Below are 16,836 nucleotides of genomic sequence, written 5' to 3' on the forward strand. Positions count from 1 at the left end.
CAGGATCGGCGTGCACGGGCCCGTTGCGGCTCACTTGGGGAGTGAATCATCGGACGGAAGATCTTCCTCTCTGTCTCTCCTCCTCCTCTGTATATCTGACTTTGTAATAAAATAAATAAATCTTTAAAAAAAAATAAAAAGAATTGTATGGATGAAATTTTTTGTAGTATCTCCTAGGTCTGAGTGGGGTGTGTGTGTGTGTCTATATATATTATGACTTGACTAAAATTTTCTTTGTGAAGTGTGTTTTTTGGTTGGTTTGCTATCCACTGATGAAATGGTGCTAAAGTACTCAACTATCACATTAATATGTATCTTTCCTTTAGATAGGTTTTCCTGTATATAGTGGATTAGACCAGCATTAGATACTTATGCTTACAATTTTTTTCTGTGAGGCAGCATAATGGCAAACAAGTTGGACCTCTAGTTGCAACGCTGGTATTCCAAAGATCAATATACTGGATAGAATGTTTTTAAATATACTACATGTTTAAAGCCAGTTTGTGGTGTTTTTAAAGTACTGGTAAATATGAGACATTATTTTTTTTTTAAGGATTTATTCATTTTATTACGGCCAGATATACAGAGAGGAGGAGAGACAGAAAGGAAGATCTTCCGTCCGATGATTCACTCCCCAAGTGAGCCGCAACGGGCTGATGCGCGCCGATCCGAAGCCAGGAACCAGGAACCTCTTCTGGGTCCTCCCACGCTGGTGCAGGGTCCCAATGCATTGGGCCGTCCTTGACTGCTTTCCCAGGCCACAAGCAGAGAGCTGGATGGGAAGTGGAGCAGGTGGGATTAGAACCGGCGCCCATATGGGATCCCGGGGCTTTCAAGGCGAGGACTTAAGCCGCTAGGCCATGGCGCCGGGCCCAATATGAGACATTATTAAGCCTCTGTATTTTTTCCTTTATCATGTCAGATATATTCTAAGAAATTGGTAAAATTGGCACAGGTGCTGTGGGATAGCAAATTCTGCCTGTGGTGCTAGTATCACATATGGGAACCCATTTGATTTCAATTTTGTAATCCTGCTCCTGGCTTATGACTTAGGAAGACAGCAGGGGAAGGCCCAAATCCTTGGGCTTCTGTGCCCACCTGGGAGACCTGTAAGAGGCTTCCAGGTCTTAGCTTCACATCAGCTTATCGCTGCCATTGTAGCCCTTCAGAGAGTGAGTCAGCAAATGGAAGATCACTCTGTCTCACGTTCATTCTCTTTGTGTAACTCTTTCAAATAGAGATAAATCTAAGCAAACTGATTAAAGATAAAATGACATGGGCCTGGCCCAGGATCTTAGTGGCTAAAGTCCTCACCTTGCACGTGCCGGGATCCCATGTGGGTACCGGTTCATGTCCCAGCTGCTGCATTTACCTTCCAGCTCCCTGCCCGTGGCTTGGGAGAGCAGTAGAGTACAGGCACTGACATTGGGACCCTGCACCAGCGCAGCAGACATGGAAGAAACTCCTGGCTCCTGGCTTCGGATTGGCTCAGCTCCAGCCATTGCAACCACTTGTGGAATGAACCAGCGGATGGAAGATCTTTCTCTCTGTTTCTCCTTTTTTCTATAAATCTGACTTTCCAATGAAAATAAATAAATCTTTTTTAAAAAAGATAAATTGCATATATTTTGAAGGATGGCCATAAACATTTTGACACTCAAAAAATGAGTTATGTGGCAAACTGGATTTTAACTACTAATCTGTAAAAGGTTAATTGCTTCCTTGACAAAATTGACTGTACCGAATTGTCTCCAAAGCTGAACTTACCACATTTCTTCACCCTCCTGATATTTTGCAGGTGGTCAGTCTGTTCAACCCGCATTTTGCTCCTCCTTTCAAAATGAAGATACCTTAAATGCTTTGAAGGATGGCAGCAACCATGCTGAGCTTAGGCAAGAGGCCCAGGAAAATTTTTGCCACGTAGGTTCTAGCATCCAGAAGAAGAGCTTTAAAACAACTGTACCTGCTGAAGAAAAGTGTCACCTTGACATTGCTTTTGAGTCTGTGCCTAATTTGAATGACTTTACCCAAAGAGGAAATTCTGCAGAGTGTAATCAGCATTGTGCTGCATTATACACCAGTCAGATGTCCACTGAAACTGAAATGGCTGTGGAGGTTGAAAAGAATTCCTTGTCACCAAATGTGCTGAGTGAGTCTCACCTACAAGCTGATGTACCAGTAACTTCATTTGCTTCACTTGCTGGTGAAACAAACAATGAAAATGTAGTTCTCTCTGGGAAAAATTCTCAACTTTTATCTGAAAATTCTTCTTTAGCTGGAAAACCATGCAAGAAAAGTCAAGTTATTCAAAGTTCTAATGATACAGTAGGACTTAAAACTGATTTCCATGATTCTAAGTCACCAGATTCTAGTGAAATTCACAAGAATAAAATTGAAGTTAGTGATGCCTTACCAGTTATGTCACAGCAATTTTCAAATTGCCAAGATAATTCTTCACTTCAAAGTAAAATACTACCTTTGTCTGTTGAAAGTTCAAATTTAAATGTGTCTGTACAGGAAGTAGACATTAGTTTTACAGATTCCATCTCTCCAAATAAGCAATCATCTCATAATACACCATCTATTGAATTAAACCACACAGAAAATGAAACTGAGCCATCCAAATCTGAGAAAGCTGTTTTGGACTCACAAGACCCTTCATCCTCTGTAAAAGAAGTTGGAGATGCCATGTTTCTCTCTTTAAGTGGAAGTGATAACTGTCGGGAAGTTGCTTTAATGCCTCCAGAAGGTGATGGTGCAGAAAATACTCACTCTCTTCCTTCACAATCTGTGTGTTCCTCGGTGGAAGATGGTCACCCTGAGCCCCAAAATACTGATGATAAGCCTTCTAGCAATAGCTCATCAGAGATAGATGCATCAAATATCGTCTCTCTCAAAATCATAATTAGTGATGACCCATTTGTTTCCTCAGATGCTGAACTCAACAGTGCCGTCTCTAGTATCAGTGGAGAAAATTTGCCAACTATAATTTTATCTTCGCCTGCTAAATCACCTGCCAAAAGCACAGAGTTAGTTAAATGCTTGTCTTCAGAAGAAGCTGTAGGTGCTATTGTTTCTTCTGAAGTAGGAGTTTCATCCTCAATGGAACAGAACCTTTTAGCACTTAAGCTTGAGGACTCTGTGGTAAACAACCCTCAGAATGAAGATGGCGTTGCTTTTTCAGCCAGTGTTACGCCATGCGTTTCCAAGGATGGCGGATACATACAGTTGATGCCAGCCACAAGCACAACTTTTGGCAATTCAAATAACATTCTGATAGCTACCTGTGTGACTGATCCAACTGCAGCCTTGGGAACAACTGTGAGTCAGTCTAATGTAGTAGTCCTGCCTGGAAACTCTGCAGCTATGGCTGCTCAGCCTCCACCACCTCAGCTGCAGACCCCACCAAGGTCCAACAGTGTATTTGCTGTCAACCAAACTGTGTCACCAAACTTTTCACAAGGTAACACATTAAAGTTAACTTATCTGGATTGGGATCTCATTTCTCTTATGTGTATGGTTAGTGGGTAGTAAGTACTAAATGATACATGCTTTGAGAAAATAGTGTGAAATTTGTAATTATGACTCTGTACTAGCTCATTGATTCAATCAAAAGATCTTTTTTCATTGACGTGACAGAGAGAAAGGAGAAAGATCTTCTGTCCACTGGTTCACTCCCCATATAGCTGCAATGGCCGGAGCTGAGCTGATCTGAAGCCAGGAATCAAGAGCTTCTTCAGGGCCTCTCTCGTGGGTGCAGGGTCCCAAGGCCTTGGGCAGTCCTTTGTTGCTTTCCTAGGTCACAGGCACTGAGCTGGATGGGAAGTAAAGAAGCCAGGACATGAACTGTTGCCCATATGGAATCCCGTCAGATGCAAGGCAAGGATTTATCCGCTAGGCTGCTGTGCTGGGCCCAATCAATTTTTTTTTTGTTTTTTAAGAAAAAAAGCCTGTAAGCTATGAAATTAACCTGTTTAATTTTTTCCTTTTTCTTCCCACAATGTCTCAATCTGTATACTAATAAGCTATGAGAAAGAGTCAAAAAAATTAATTCATCACATAGTGTTTTTTTTTTAATTTCCCACAACATTCTATTGTATTAGATTCACAGCTGTTATGGGTGTAGTTTTTCCAGAGCTTTGTCATTATTTTGAAATATGTTCAAGAATAATTTGAATTTCCTTATTCCATTAGACCTTATTTTGTCACTATCTTCCACCTTTAGAATTACTTCCTTTCTTTATAATCTCTTGTTCACAGTATATCTTGTGGCATTTACAAAATGCTGTTTTTTATTATTGATTGATATCTCTAACATTGATCGTTTTTGATTGTGTGTTTCTCAAAGATAGAACTTCAGGCACGTTCATTTATATCTGTATTCCTCAGCTTCCTCTACCTATCCTGGCCGCTGCCCCTTTATTTTTAAAAGGTCCACACTTGTTAGTGTTAAATCTGGTGGATCTGTTTCAAGTGCTGCTTCAAATGAGAGGTCAGAATGGATGTAGAATATGAGGCTTCAGATAAAGAGATAAACTGACTTGGAGCTTAAAGAAATAGGTAGGACGTGGAGTTGAAGGAAGGCTTCCTAGATGAGGGAAGTGGCACAGCATAAATAAGTTTTTGAAAGACTATTTGAGTATTGTAGGTATGTATGAAAGTGAGAGCAATCCAAAAATAGTTAGTGAATGTGTTAAGAAAATACTAGAGGCCATGGATAAATTTTGATAGCCACAGACTATATTTTTGGCTTTTAAAAAGACTGGGGCCCGGCAGCGTGGCCTAGTGGCTAAAGTCCTCGCCTTGAACGCCCCGGGATCCCATATGGGCGCCGGTTCTAATCCTGGCAGCTCCACTTTCCATCCAGCTCCCTGCTTGTGGCCTGAGAAAGCAGTCGAGGACGGCCCAATGCATTCGGACCCTGCACCCACCTGGGAGACCCAGAAGAGGTTCCAGGTTCTTGGTTCCTGGCATCGGATCAGGCGCACCGGCCGTTGCGGCTCACTTGGGGAGTGAATCATCAGACGGAAGATCTTCCTCTCTGTCTCTCCTCCTCTCTGTATATCTGACTTTGTAATAAAATGAATAAATCTTTAAAAAAAAAATAGACTGTGAGCTTTGTAATTCCTCCCTATCCCCAGCACTCATAAACCCCATAGTTTGGTCTCAGTATTCATTTATCTGAATTTTTAAAAGATTCATTCATTTCTATTGGAAAGACAGATACAGAGAGAAAGTTTTTCCATCTGCTACCCCACCCCCAAATCCCCAGCCTCAACAGCCAGACCTGAGCGGATCAGGAGCCAGGGGCACCAAGACACAAGCTGGCATCCATATGGGATCCCGGCGCGTGCAAGGTGAGCACTTTAGCCACTAGGCTCCACACCAGACCCTCTGATATTTCTTCTATTTTTAATAGTGTCATTCAGTTCTTGGATACTTGTCTTAGCTTTACTCAGCTCCTCTTCCATGTCTGAATGATTGCATGTATTTAATAGGTTATCTTCTGATATTCTTCTGCTTCATTCATTCCATCAGTGAAACTTAAAGACTGATTTTTTGGGGGTGTAAAGACTGATTTTTGGGGGGGGGGTGTGTGTTTAATTGGGAAGTCAGATATACAAAAAGGAAGATCTTGCTTCCACTGATTTATTGCCCAAGTGGCCACAACGACTGGAGTTGAACCAATCCAAACCTAGAAGCCAGAAGCTTCTTGTGGGTCTTCCACGTGGGTGCAGGGTCCCCAAGCTTTAGGCCATCCTTGACTACTTTCCCAGGCCACCAGCAGGGCGCTGGATGGGAAGTGGGGCCACTGACACACCAACTGGCGCCCATATGTGATCCTGGCACATGCAGGACGAGGACTTTAGCCACTAGGCTACAATGCTGAGCCCTATTGCATTCTTTTTTTCTTTCTTTCTTTCTTTAAAGATTTATCTACTTTTATTGGAAAGTCAGTTGTACAGAGAGGAGGAGAGACACAGAGAGGAAGATCTTCCATCCTTTGATTCATTCCCCAAGTGACCGCAACGGCTGGAGCTGAGCAGATCCAAAACCAGGAGCCAGGAGCCTCTTCCAGGTCTCCCACATGAGTGCAGGGTCCTAAGGCCTTGGGCCATCCTCGACTGTTTTCCCAGACCACAAGCAGGGAGCTGGATGGGAAGCAGGGCTGCTGGGATTAGAACCGGACCCTAATGGGATCCCGGGCGTTTAAGGCAAGGACTTTAACTACTACGCTATAGCGCTGGGCCCCATTGTATTCTTTAGTTCAGGTACTTCAAATTGTTTCTGCTTTATAGTTTGTATCTCTGTTGTGATATATTCCTTGAATTCCTTGCATTCTTGTGTTTGTTTCTCACTGTTTCTGAAGAGTTTTTTCCTTGTGCAAAATTCTACAGGTGCACAGCTGGTTTCACAGTGTTATCTAAATGTGACAAGCTATGTCATCTATTTTAATTTACTTATAGATGAAAATGCTCATGAAAGAGTTTTTTCCTAATTTAGTTTTTTTAAAAAGAATAGATTGTAGGGGCCCGGCAGCGTGGCCTAGCTGCTAAAGTCCTCGCCTTGAACACGCAAGGATCCCATATGGGTGCCAGTTCTAATCCCGGCAGCTCCACTTTGCATCCAGCTCCCTGCTTGTGGCCTGGGAAGGCAATCGAGGATGGCCCAAGGCCTTGGGACCCTGCACCCACATGAGAGACCTGGAGGAAGTTCCTGCCTCCTGGCTTCAGATCAGCACAGCACCAGCTGTCGTGGTCAGTTGGGGAGTGAATCATCGAATGGAAGATCTTCCTGTCTGTCTCTCCTCCTCTGTGTATATCTGACTTTGCAATTAAAAAATAAATAAATAAGTCTTTAAAAAAAAAGAATGGATTGTAGGGACCAGACACTGGGTTCCGAGGCAAGCCACACCCACTACGCACTGCTGAGCTGGGACAGAGGATGAGGCTGGAGTCCACTTTGGGGGTCTCGTTGATGGAGTCTCCCAGACCAGGTGCCTGACGGGTCTTATTGCGCTGCGCAACACTGCACCTGTCTGGGAGAAACAGACCACGGACCTAATAGGATCTCAGTGCTTGTAGCTGTTCTTGGCCATGGGCTTAGGTGTACCCCACTGATGGTGGCCTTTTCTGTCCAGAAGACCCCCGAGATTTCACATCATGTCAATCCCAGATGCAACAGGACCTCCTGATCTCAGGAACCAGAGAGAATATAAGGAAGGGTTGTTCATGTAATCTATTTCAGAGAAACAGTTTCTTTGATTTTTTTTTTCCAGAATGTTTCAAAGGGGTTATTACTTTAATGAGGATTGTTTTGTAGGATCTGCCATCATAATTGCTTCTCCAGTCCAGCCTGTGCTCCAAGGAATGGTGGGAATGATCCCTGTATCCGTGGTGGGACAGGGTGGAAATACTTTTTCAGCACCTCCTCGGCAGGTGAGGTTTGTAGAATAAAACAGTGCAGTGACACTTTTCAAGCATAGCATAATGCTTGAAAATAATATAATGCCTTCTTATTTTCCAGGTTCTTCATATGCCTTTGACAGCCCCTGTTTGCAAGAGAAGCATTCCTCAATTCCCAGCCCCTCCAAAGTCTCAGAAGGCTCAGGGGCCAAGAAACAAGCCTTGCATAGGTACTTTTTTAAGTTTGCTAGTGTTAACATTCATTTGTAGCTACCCCTGAATATTTTCTCCTTGAAGCCCAGAAACATTAGCTGACATTAGCTTCTTTTGTTCAAGTTTTGTATCACCAGGTTAACTTCTGATTCTGAGAAAGTTGTTTCCTTTCCTAAGTTGTAGCTTTTTCCCAAAGGTCCTTAATTTATTTTCTGAGGCTGCCTGAAATAAGCATAAGCTCAATTTCCTGTTAGCTCTAAAATAGTTAGTGAATGCCTTATCTGTTTCTGTTCAATTTTAGAGCACTATTTCTCAGATTTTAATGAACCTATGAGCTAGCTGGGACTTTCGTTTACATGTGGTTGTTGAATCAGCAGGACTAGCACCAGGGCCTGAGAATCCTCGTTTCTAACAAGCGCAAAGAATGCCAGTGCTCTTGTCATTCACTGACAAACTTTAAACTTTGCAAATTATTTTCCTTTGTTCCCTCTGTTCAATAGCTGAACCATCTTACTACTTACCCACACAAAAAACTAAGAGTCACTTAATACACATTTCTCCTTAGTTGAAAATTTCATCATTTTTCTTTTTTTTTTTTTTTTTAAGATTTATTTTATTTTTATTACAAAGTCAGATATACTGAGAGGAGGAGAGACAGAGAGGAAGTGGAGCTGCCGGGATTAGAACCAGCGGCCATATGGGATCAAGGCGAGGACCCTAGCCACTAGGCCACGCTGCTGAGCCCAATTTCATCATTTTTCATCTAAGTTACACCTGTAGCACTCTCTCCTGATCTCCCTGTTTGCAGTCTTTGATTGATACTTATCCTGTATCTGCTAATTAATCAGGCTTTTTGCCCTGAAAATGCAAATCAGAGTGTTGTTTCCCTGCCTACGAACTTTGAGCAAGTTCCAGTTACTTACAGAACAAATGAAATTCCTCAGGCAACATACATTCGCAGTTTCCTTTGTAGGTACTTTTAACCTCTCCGTTCTCTTTGGTAACTCCTTTCTTTGGTTAACCTTTTGTACTTGCTGGCTTTCTGACATTTGGTGATCTTTTTTGTCCTGTACCTTGACCATGCTGTCTCCTCTACTCAAAATTCCTTCTTGTTACCCAGTTATCACCCTATTTCTGTTTTATTTATCTATAAAACTTTAGTCGAATTTAACTTTATCCTGGGCCCAGCAAGTGGCTCAATTAGCTAATTCCCCCTTACAAGTGCCAGGATTTCTCATGGGCACCAGTTTGTTTGTGTCCTGGCTGTCCCACTTCCCATCCAGTTCCCTGCGTATGGCCTGATGTACCAGTCAAAGGTTGCCCAAAGCCACGGGACCCTGCACTCTATGGGAGACTTGGCAGAAGTTCTCCTCGCTTCGGATCCGCTCAGCTTTGGCCGTTGTGGCCATTTACGGAGTAATTCTTTTTTTTTTAAGTCTTTATTGATATATGTAAATATGGCATTTATAATTATAATAAATCAGAGTGAAAAGCCCTGTGTTGCAATTCTGCTGATTTTTCTCTGGTGGTTTTTAGGAGGCAGAAAGTTATATGTATAACATCCCCAGTATTAGCTTTGTGATTATACCAACTGGTTAGACTCAGGTGGCCTGTCAGGGTCACGGTGGCAAAGTATGAATTCCCAGCTTCTGAAGAAAAGGTTAATTTCTCAGATTTAAGTCTGAAAATATACTTTATTTCTCTGAAGACTATATAACATATTTGCCTTGTCAGCCATTGATATAAAGGGCACAGTAGTTTGGATCCAATAGTAGCAACCCTTTTCTTCAGAGTTTGTTGCTTTGAATCATGCCTTATTAATTAGACAGTATTAAGGGATTTCCATGCATTAAACACTATCTATAAAGATAAATTTTAAAAATATGTACTTCACAAACTAGTAAGCAAAAAAAAAAAAAAAAAAGGCAGTATGACGCTGTTGGAAGGGAAGATTAGGAAAAAAGGCCCAGTATGATGGTTCAGTGGCTACTTCCTCTCGTTGCACACACTGGGATCCCATATGGGTACTTCTTCTTGTCCCAGCTGCTTCGCTCCCCATCCAGCTCCCTGCTTGTGACCTGGGAAGGCAGTAGAGGATGGCGCAAAGCCCTGGGACCCTGCACCCGCATGGGAGACCTGGAGAAGCTTCTGACTTCAAATAGACTCAGCTCTGGCCATTGCAGCCACTTAGGGAGTGAACCAACAGACAGAAGATCGTTCTGTCTCTCCTCTCTATGTATCTGCCTTTCCAATAAAAATAAGTAACCTTTAAAAAGATTAACAGGAGAATACAAATGAGAATACAATTTTGACTAGAAAAGGTTAGAAAATGCCTATGTTTTGCCTCAAAGAAAAGCATAGAAGTAGTGATGCCTGCCAAGGGCATTGAGGTTGGAAATAACACGGGGTATTTTTTAGGAAAACTGGAAGGACTTAATGGTTGATTAATCATGATATTCTGAAGGGAAAGGGATGGTGTGTGGTTCTAGAAACCATATTTTTAAAATTATATAGAAATCATTATATGTTTATAATGAAATCTGATAAAGTGCTAAGTTAAATACAATCTTGGTTATGTAAGGTTAAGTAAGGGAGTTGGGAGCAGAAGGAGGAGAGATTCCTATTGTTTCAAAAGCTCTGTGTGAATTCATATACAAATTGAGAGAGCATGATCTTCCACCAGATGGGTCACTCCAGATTTTCCCAACAGCCAGGGATGGATCAGTCTACAGACTGGAGCCCGGGAGTTCCTCAGGTTCCCTGGATAGCTGGGCCATCTTACAATCCAAAGCTTTTTTTTTTTAAGTATTTTCAAATACTTTGATATTTTAGTGTCAAAGCTTTTTCTTTTTATATTAGGTGTCATTTGATTTTTTTCCCGTGATGTGTGATAGTATCTGTTCCAGTCCCTTTCAGAAAAGTATATTCTATGTTTTAGGAATGGTTTGCTTTCCTAATGGATTCATTTCTCATTTCAGGAAAGCAGGTGAATAATTTGGTGGATTCAAGTCATGCAGTTGGATGTCATACACAAAGGTGACCCCAGAGTTGTTTGTGTCCTGGATTATTTGAATGCTAAAATTGAAAACACTGAGAATTTCTTCATGTTGCTACAAGTAATGTATGGTTTTTGTTTCGTTTTGGCTATTTTGTAGAACTGAAGTGACTGACAAGAATACAACTGCAGACCTTGGGAAGAAACTAGAAGAAACCACAGTTCCTTCTTCAGAAGAGAATGTGGTTCTAGCTGGCAAACCATTCGAAAGCCATAGACGTGTGCTCTGTTTTGATAGCACTGCCACTTCCGTTTCAAATACACAGGGGACACACCCTAAGATGGTGTCCCAGAGCAAGGACAGAAATGACATTTCCTTTCCTAATCCTAACTCACCTGTTGTGTCCTCCACCTTAAAACCCCCTTGTAATAATGCTGTCAGAAAAGAGAGAGAAAAACCAGCCATGCCTAAGATTTTATCTAAATCAGAAACTGCTATTAGCCGACATACCGCCATAAAAGATACTCAGTCAGGAAAGAAAGTGTCACCAACAGAGGTCGTGCTTGAATCTTTCCATAAAGCAACAGCCAACAAGGAAAATGAACTATGCAGTGATGTGGAAAGGCAGAAAAATCCAGAAACTTCAAAGCTGTGTGTTGGGCAGCAAAATGGAGGTTTACGAAATGAGAAAACTATAGCTTCACTGCAAGAGCTGACCAAAAAGCAAGGCACATCCACAACTGGTAAAAATGTCATTCCAATAGGTGCAGCCGCAAAGGATCTAAAACAAGAACAAACTAAATCTTCCAGTTCTTTGGTTACCTCAGAAACATTACAGGATGTTCACTGGCATAGCCCAGCTAGTCGGTTCACTGAGAGTGACTTACCTGTAGTCCGGACAGCTGGTGCAGGGACAGGGGAAAAACATAAAGAAGAACCTACAGATGGCATCAAGGCCCCCTCCAGTCGGCGTTGTGGTGAAGACAGTAGCATAGCCAAGGTCATGGTCCCTCCCGTCACTACAGACTTGCCAGCCTGCAGCCCTGCCAGTGAGACAGGCAGCGAAAACAGTGTAAACATGGCTGCCCACACATTAATGATTCTCTCCAGAGCAGCCATCTCAAGGACTACTTCCACAACTCCTCTAAAAGATAACACCCAGCAATTCCGAGCATCTTCAAGAAGCACCACAAAAAAGCGAAAAATTGAGGAATTAGATGAGCGTGAGCGAAACTCACGTGTTTCTACTAAAAATCTTGCAAACTCATCAGTACCAATGAAAAAGAAAAAAATTAAGGTAAGTTTGCAGTTTTCATTCAAAACCACATCTTGCCCTTCCTTAAAGAATTCAGGTTCTTTTGCCACAGTCATGCGACTGAATGTTGTGGTCAGGACAGCTCTGAATTTTGATTTGCAAAATACATTTGGTAGCACTACTTATCAGTTGTTATACTCAGAGGTTGTCACACAATGTTTTCAGAAAAATTTCCTGAGCAAAGATAGTTGTGCTTTTGTCATGGCAGATATACAAAGAGGAGGAGAGACAGAGAGGAAGATCTTCCGTCCGATGATTCACTCCCCAAGTGAGCGCAACGGGCCAGGGTTGTGCCGATCTGAAGCCGGGAACCAGGAACTTCCTCCAGGTCTCCCACACGGGTGCAGGGTCCCAATGCATTGGGCCGTCCTCGACTGCTTTCCCAGGCCACAAGCAGGGAGCTGGATGGGAAGTGGAGCTGCCAGGATTAGAACCGGCGCCCATATGGGATCCCGGGGCGTTCAAGGCGAGGACTTTAGCTGCTAAGCCACGGCGCCGGGCCCAGAGCAGTTCTTTCTTCCATATGAATGCCATAAAGTATGGAATATTGGGAAAGAACTGTTTGCTCCTCTCAGCTCATCAGATGACTTTTTTGGTTTCTGGCGTGTCTTGTCACGTCTTCCTTAGCCTTTAAAGATGATAACATTGAAGCACTGGTAAAGTTGATTTTTTTTCCCCTTTAACTATAATTGTCTTATTTTAGGAAGAAAACAGGGTTGTCACTGCTAAGTGAAATCATTTATTTTAAGTTTGTTTAGTAAGTGAATTAAACAAAGAATTTAAAGTATCATCAAGGAAGTATATGGGTTCTGTCGATTTTCTGGCCTTCCATCTCTTCATTTCAATCCTGCATCTGCTGTCTCAGTGACCGCGATTTTCAGCCTCCTTGGTCATCCCTTGGCTAGAGACTTGCGTAGTAGCTGTGAGGACTGAGGTACCTGGTTTACATCAACTATTTAGAAACTGGTATGTGGCTGTTACTCTGAATATCTTTGTAAATAAAGCTTTCTAATATTAATAACAAATACCACCTCATGGAAAGTGTATTCTGTCTTCCCTCTTTCAGCATTTATGCACTCCCTGTTGGCAGTCTTTTGCCTTGATACTGAAGGACCGTTGCAGCGTGTTTACCTTTGGGCATATATAACTGGTCTCTACTTGCCAGTGAAACAAATTGGAAGACAAAACAATTCTGTCAATTTTAGTGTTGTATAGAAGAACCTACATAGACTGTTCTAGGTGATTTATCGAGAAAACTTGACCTTGTTTGAGTGTATTTTTTTTTCTCTCTTTTTTGACAGAAAAAGAAGCTACCCAGTTCATTTCCAGCTGGAATGGATGTGGACAAGTTTTTATTGTCATTGCATTATGATGAGTGAACATTGTGAACACTTACAAACAGTAGCTATTTAATACTCATCTCCCTGAAACTATGAGTGTAAGGAATGGGATACTGACAGAAATTAAAAGCATAACCTGCACTTTTATTATACTGAAATTTCACTTTATACTTAAATCGTGCTGTTTCTGAAGCAGCTCCCGAGTTTGTAAATAGAGTTGATATATTTTTATTTTTGCAGAAATGTAAGTAAAACCAATCTGCAAAATTGTATAGCTTTGACAGTTGCATATTGTAAACATTGTGTAAATATTATTGAAATAGAAGTTAAATCGACCTGATGTTCTTACACTTTTTACCTTCTGATCCTTAAGTATAAGAGTTACTCATATGGAATAGTTTCTCAGTTTTGGAGGAAGGTGATGTTTATCCTTATAAATTACAAATTGGTAATCATTCAATAAGACGTTTAAACACATGGCCACTCAACAGAAATGATAACCACCTCAGCCGACAGTAAAATATGTAACCAGAAATAAACAATGTTGATGGGTTTTGCTTCTAGAGTGAATACTACCCCTTCTTACAAATCACAGTAAAGATTATATTCCTGGAATTTTATACTTGTAACTATTCTTTCTGGTTGTTCAGTTCTTTTTGTTTTAAAGAGAGAATTTTGTGGACCATTTATTCAGTGTTCTGATCTCTGGTTTGTAACTTTGAAGATCTACAGAACATTTAAGTGGTAAGTGGTTAGACTATTGAGCCATCGAAAGTTTCATAATGTAGTATTTGAGATTTCTTGGTATGTATATATTTTTCCCCAAAATACTGGGGATTTAAAGAATTGCACTAATTCATAGCACTCTTTACATAGTAGTGACCAATGCACAGTTTATGTAAATCATGTATTCTCTGTTAAAGTTGTATAGAGGGTTATCTTCCGGTGTCTTTCCTCTAAATCATGTCCATCGTAAGATGTAAAAAGAAAAATCATAGTTTTATATTTTATTTAGTTTCTTCTGAAATACGGTGTGCTGAATAACTATATCTAGACCTAGATATAGTACCTTTTCTGTGTGTCCCTTAAAGTGATAGTTACTCTGATGGTCCTTCAGGAAGAATGAGAGTGGTGCCTTCTGTATTAGACTCACACACATCAGTCAAGTTGAAAAATTAATTTAAACTTTTAAATAAGAATAGAAAGCATTACTAGTCCCTGACCAATTGTGCCTAGAGATTAAGGTATGTTCTCATAAGTGTTTTCTGTTTTATTACATACAGTATAATAGGGCTTTTTCTTACAAGTGTATATTCTGTTAAATACTTTCCTCAACCTTTTATTTTTGTATTAGGCCTTTAAAAAAATATATCCATTGTATTCTAACACAACACTGTCAATGCATAAGTCATTTCTTAATTGCCGAAACTTACTGCAGGAATTTATCTTGTAAGAAATTTTTTATGATGTGGCAATCATCTATTCTCACGGAATCAAATACATAGTTTGTTTATTTAACTCAACTTGATATACTACAGTTAGGTTTGAATAAATATTTTCATTTACTTCAGAAGTTTGAATTATTTTATATTGGTAGAGAAACTTGGACTAAATTACTTCACAATTCTTACTTTTTTTTTTTTCAGGAATTCATATAATGCTAAAGATTATCTCAATTTTTATTTATATGTGCTAAGAACTAAGCTTACAGAGTTGTTCACTTTCTTCAGGAATCTATGCCAGCTGGGATCCACTAAATATAGTCTGAAGACAATTTCAACTTAGAGCTTTTATGTCACAGAGCAACGCCATAATCTCCATTTTACGTTGAAAGTCCAAATGTCTTGGAATTCATTGTCCTGTTATACCTGGTAGCCTGGAATTGGGGCAGACCGGGCTGGGCCAGGCTACAGCAGCCACCAGCAAATGCCAAGTTGAGGAGGGCTGTGCCAGACTGGACTGTAGTACCCAAAAGTACATGTGAGACTGTGTGGTTGGGGCAGGCTGGAGGCAAATCTTGTCAAGTTTGACTGCAGAACCACCTGCGAAGTGCTAGATCTGGGAGTGGGCCCAGTAGGGAAACTGGGCACCTCTTGGATAGGTTGAAACTCCTACTGGTGAACATAACTAGGGCTGGGGATAGGCCTGGCTAGATGGGTTGTGGCACCCGCCAGCATGAGTGTGGGCTGGATAGATAAGTTGAGCTAGCCTTTACACCCATTGACATGTACAAGAGCTGAATGGGATGTGGGACAGACTGGACTGTCCCACTACACTACACATACTGGCAAGCACAGAAGCCAGGGTGGGGGGCGAGCCTTGTGGGGGTTATTGGGGTTGCTCAGTCTAGGCTGCAGCTCTTGCTGTGTATGTAGGGTAGGGTTGGGCTAGGCTATAGCATCCAATAATTTACATAGAGATAGGGCTGGACAGAACTGACCCAGCAATCACAGCCACCAGTGTGTGTGTAGGCTGATGTGGGTGATGGACTGAGCTGGATCCCATACTGATAAGCACACACAAGAGTCAGGTCTGGGATAACCACAGATGAGATTTCTTTGAGGTCCCCTAACTGAGTCACTGGATTCAGATTTCAAACCATGGGGAGAGTGGCAGAGCCTGTGAGCTGAGAGTAGAGTACATGTGTCAGAACTGGGCCTCCTCAGTGGCTTAGAGCAGTGGACACATACCCAGATGCACATGGAGGATATAGTAGTCCATTGGGGCCTGCAGAGATGCACACAGAGCATATAGTAGTCCACTGGGGCCTGCAGAGGACATCTGGTACCATAGCAGAGGAAGGAGAACAGAACAAATTGGACAACTACCCCAGCCAAATTATGACAACAAATATCTGGTTGAGTGGAGACTGTAAGGTAGACTATGTCAGCCAATGGACCTTGGAAGGATTTCCTCATCCTTGGATTGGCAAGATCGACAGCATCTCAGAACTATCAAAACCACTTGAGCAGAACCCTCAGAGCATGCTCCATATTGGAACCCTAGGATGACATTGGGTGGCTGTTCCCATCCCCAGCTACTAAGGCAGTTGGGAGGCTGGCTGTGGCTTCGCCCCTTAACTCCCTCCTTCCCCCAGATAAGGGAAAAAGAAAATTTGGAAACAACCCTTTCCACCATATCAACTGTAAACATTATCAAAAATTAAATTTTAGAAATAATTTTTTAAAATTCCCATCCCTCCAAAAAATGTGTATTATAAGAAGGTTATAGTTAGGGGAAATGTCATGGAAAATGCATATTTTTAAAGGTACAGTTATGCATCTAAAATGCAAAGATAGGACCTGGCATGATAGTGTAACAGCTGAACTCCTCGCCTTGAATGTGCTGCAATCCCATATGGGCACCGGATCTAATCCCGGTGGCCCAGCTACCCATCCAACTCCCTACTTGTGGCCTGGGAAAGCCATCGAGGATGGCCCAAAACCTTGGGACCCTGTACCCACTTGGGAAACCAGGAAGAAGCTCCTGGCTCCTGGCTTCGGATCGGCACAGCGCTGGCCATTGTGGTCACTTGGGGAGTGAACCATCGGACGGAAGATCTTCCT

At 41.7% G+C, this 16,836-nt stretch overlaps 1 protein-coding gene across 1 annotated transcript in view; it reads left to right on the top strand.

The window, feature by feature from the left end:
- LOC101532371 (protein NPAT) overlaps positions 1-15,999 on the top strand; it is a 56,245-nt gene extending 40,246 nt beyond the window's left edge. The window contains exons 13-18 of the mRNA XM_058663950.1: positions 1,799-3,463; positions 7,324-7,439; positions 7,528-7,636; positions 10,598-10,655; positions 10,775-11,912; positions 13,232-15,999. Coding sequence (XP_058519933.1) covers positions 1,799-3,463; positions 7,324-7,439; positions 7,528-7,636; positions 10,598-10,655; positions 10,775-11,912; positions 13,232-13,309 — 3,164 coding nt within the window. The 3' untranslated portion in view covers positions 13,310-15,999. The remainder of the gene's footprint in view (positions 1-1,798; positions 3,464-7,323; positions 7,440-7,527; positions 7,637-10,597; positions 10,656-10,774; positions 11,913-13,231) is intronic.
- The last annotated feature ends 837 nt before the right edge of the window (positions 16,000-16,836 follow it).

Source organism: Ochotona princeps, chromosome 4 (assembly GCF_030435755.1).
Source record: "Ochotona princeps isolate mOchPri1 chromosome 4, mOchPri1.hap1, whole genome shotgun sequence".
Classification (NCBI taxonomy): Eukaryota; Metazoa; Chordata; class Mammalia; order Lagomorpha; family Ochotonidae; genus Ochotona; species Ochotona princeps.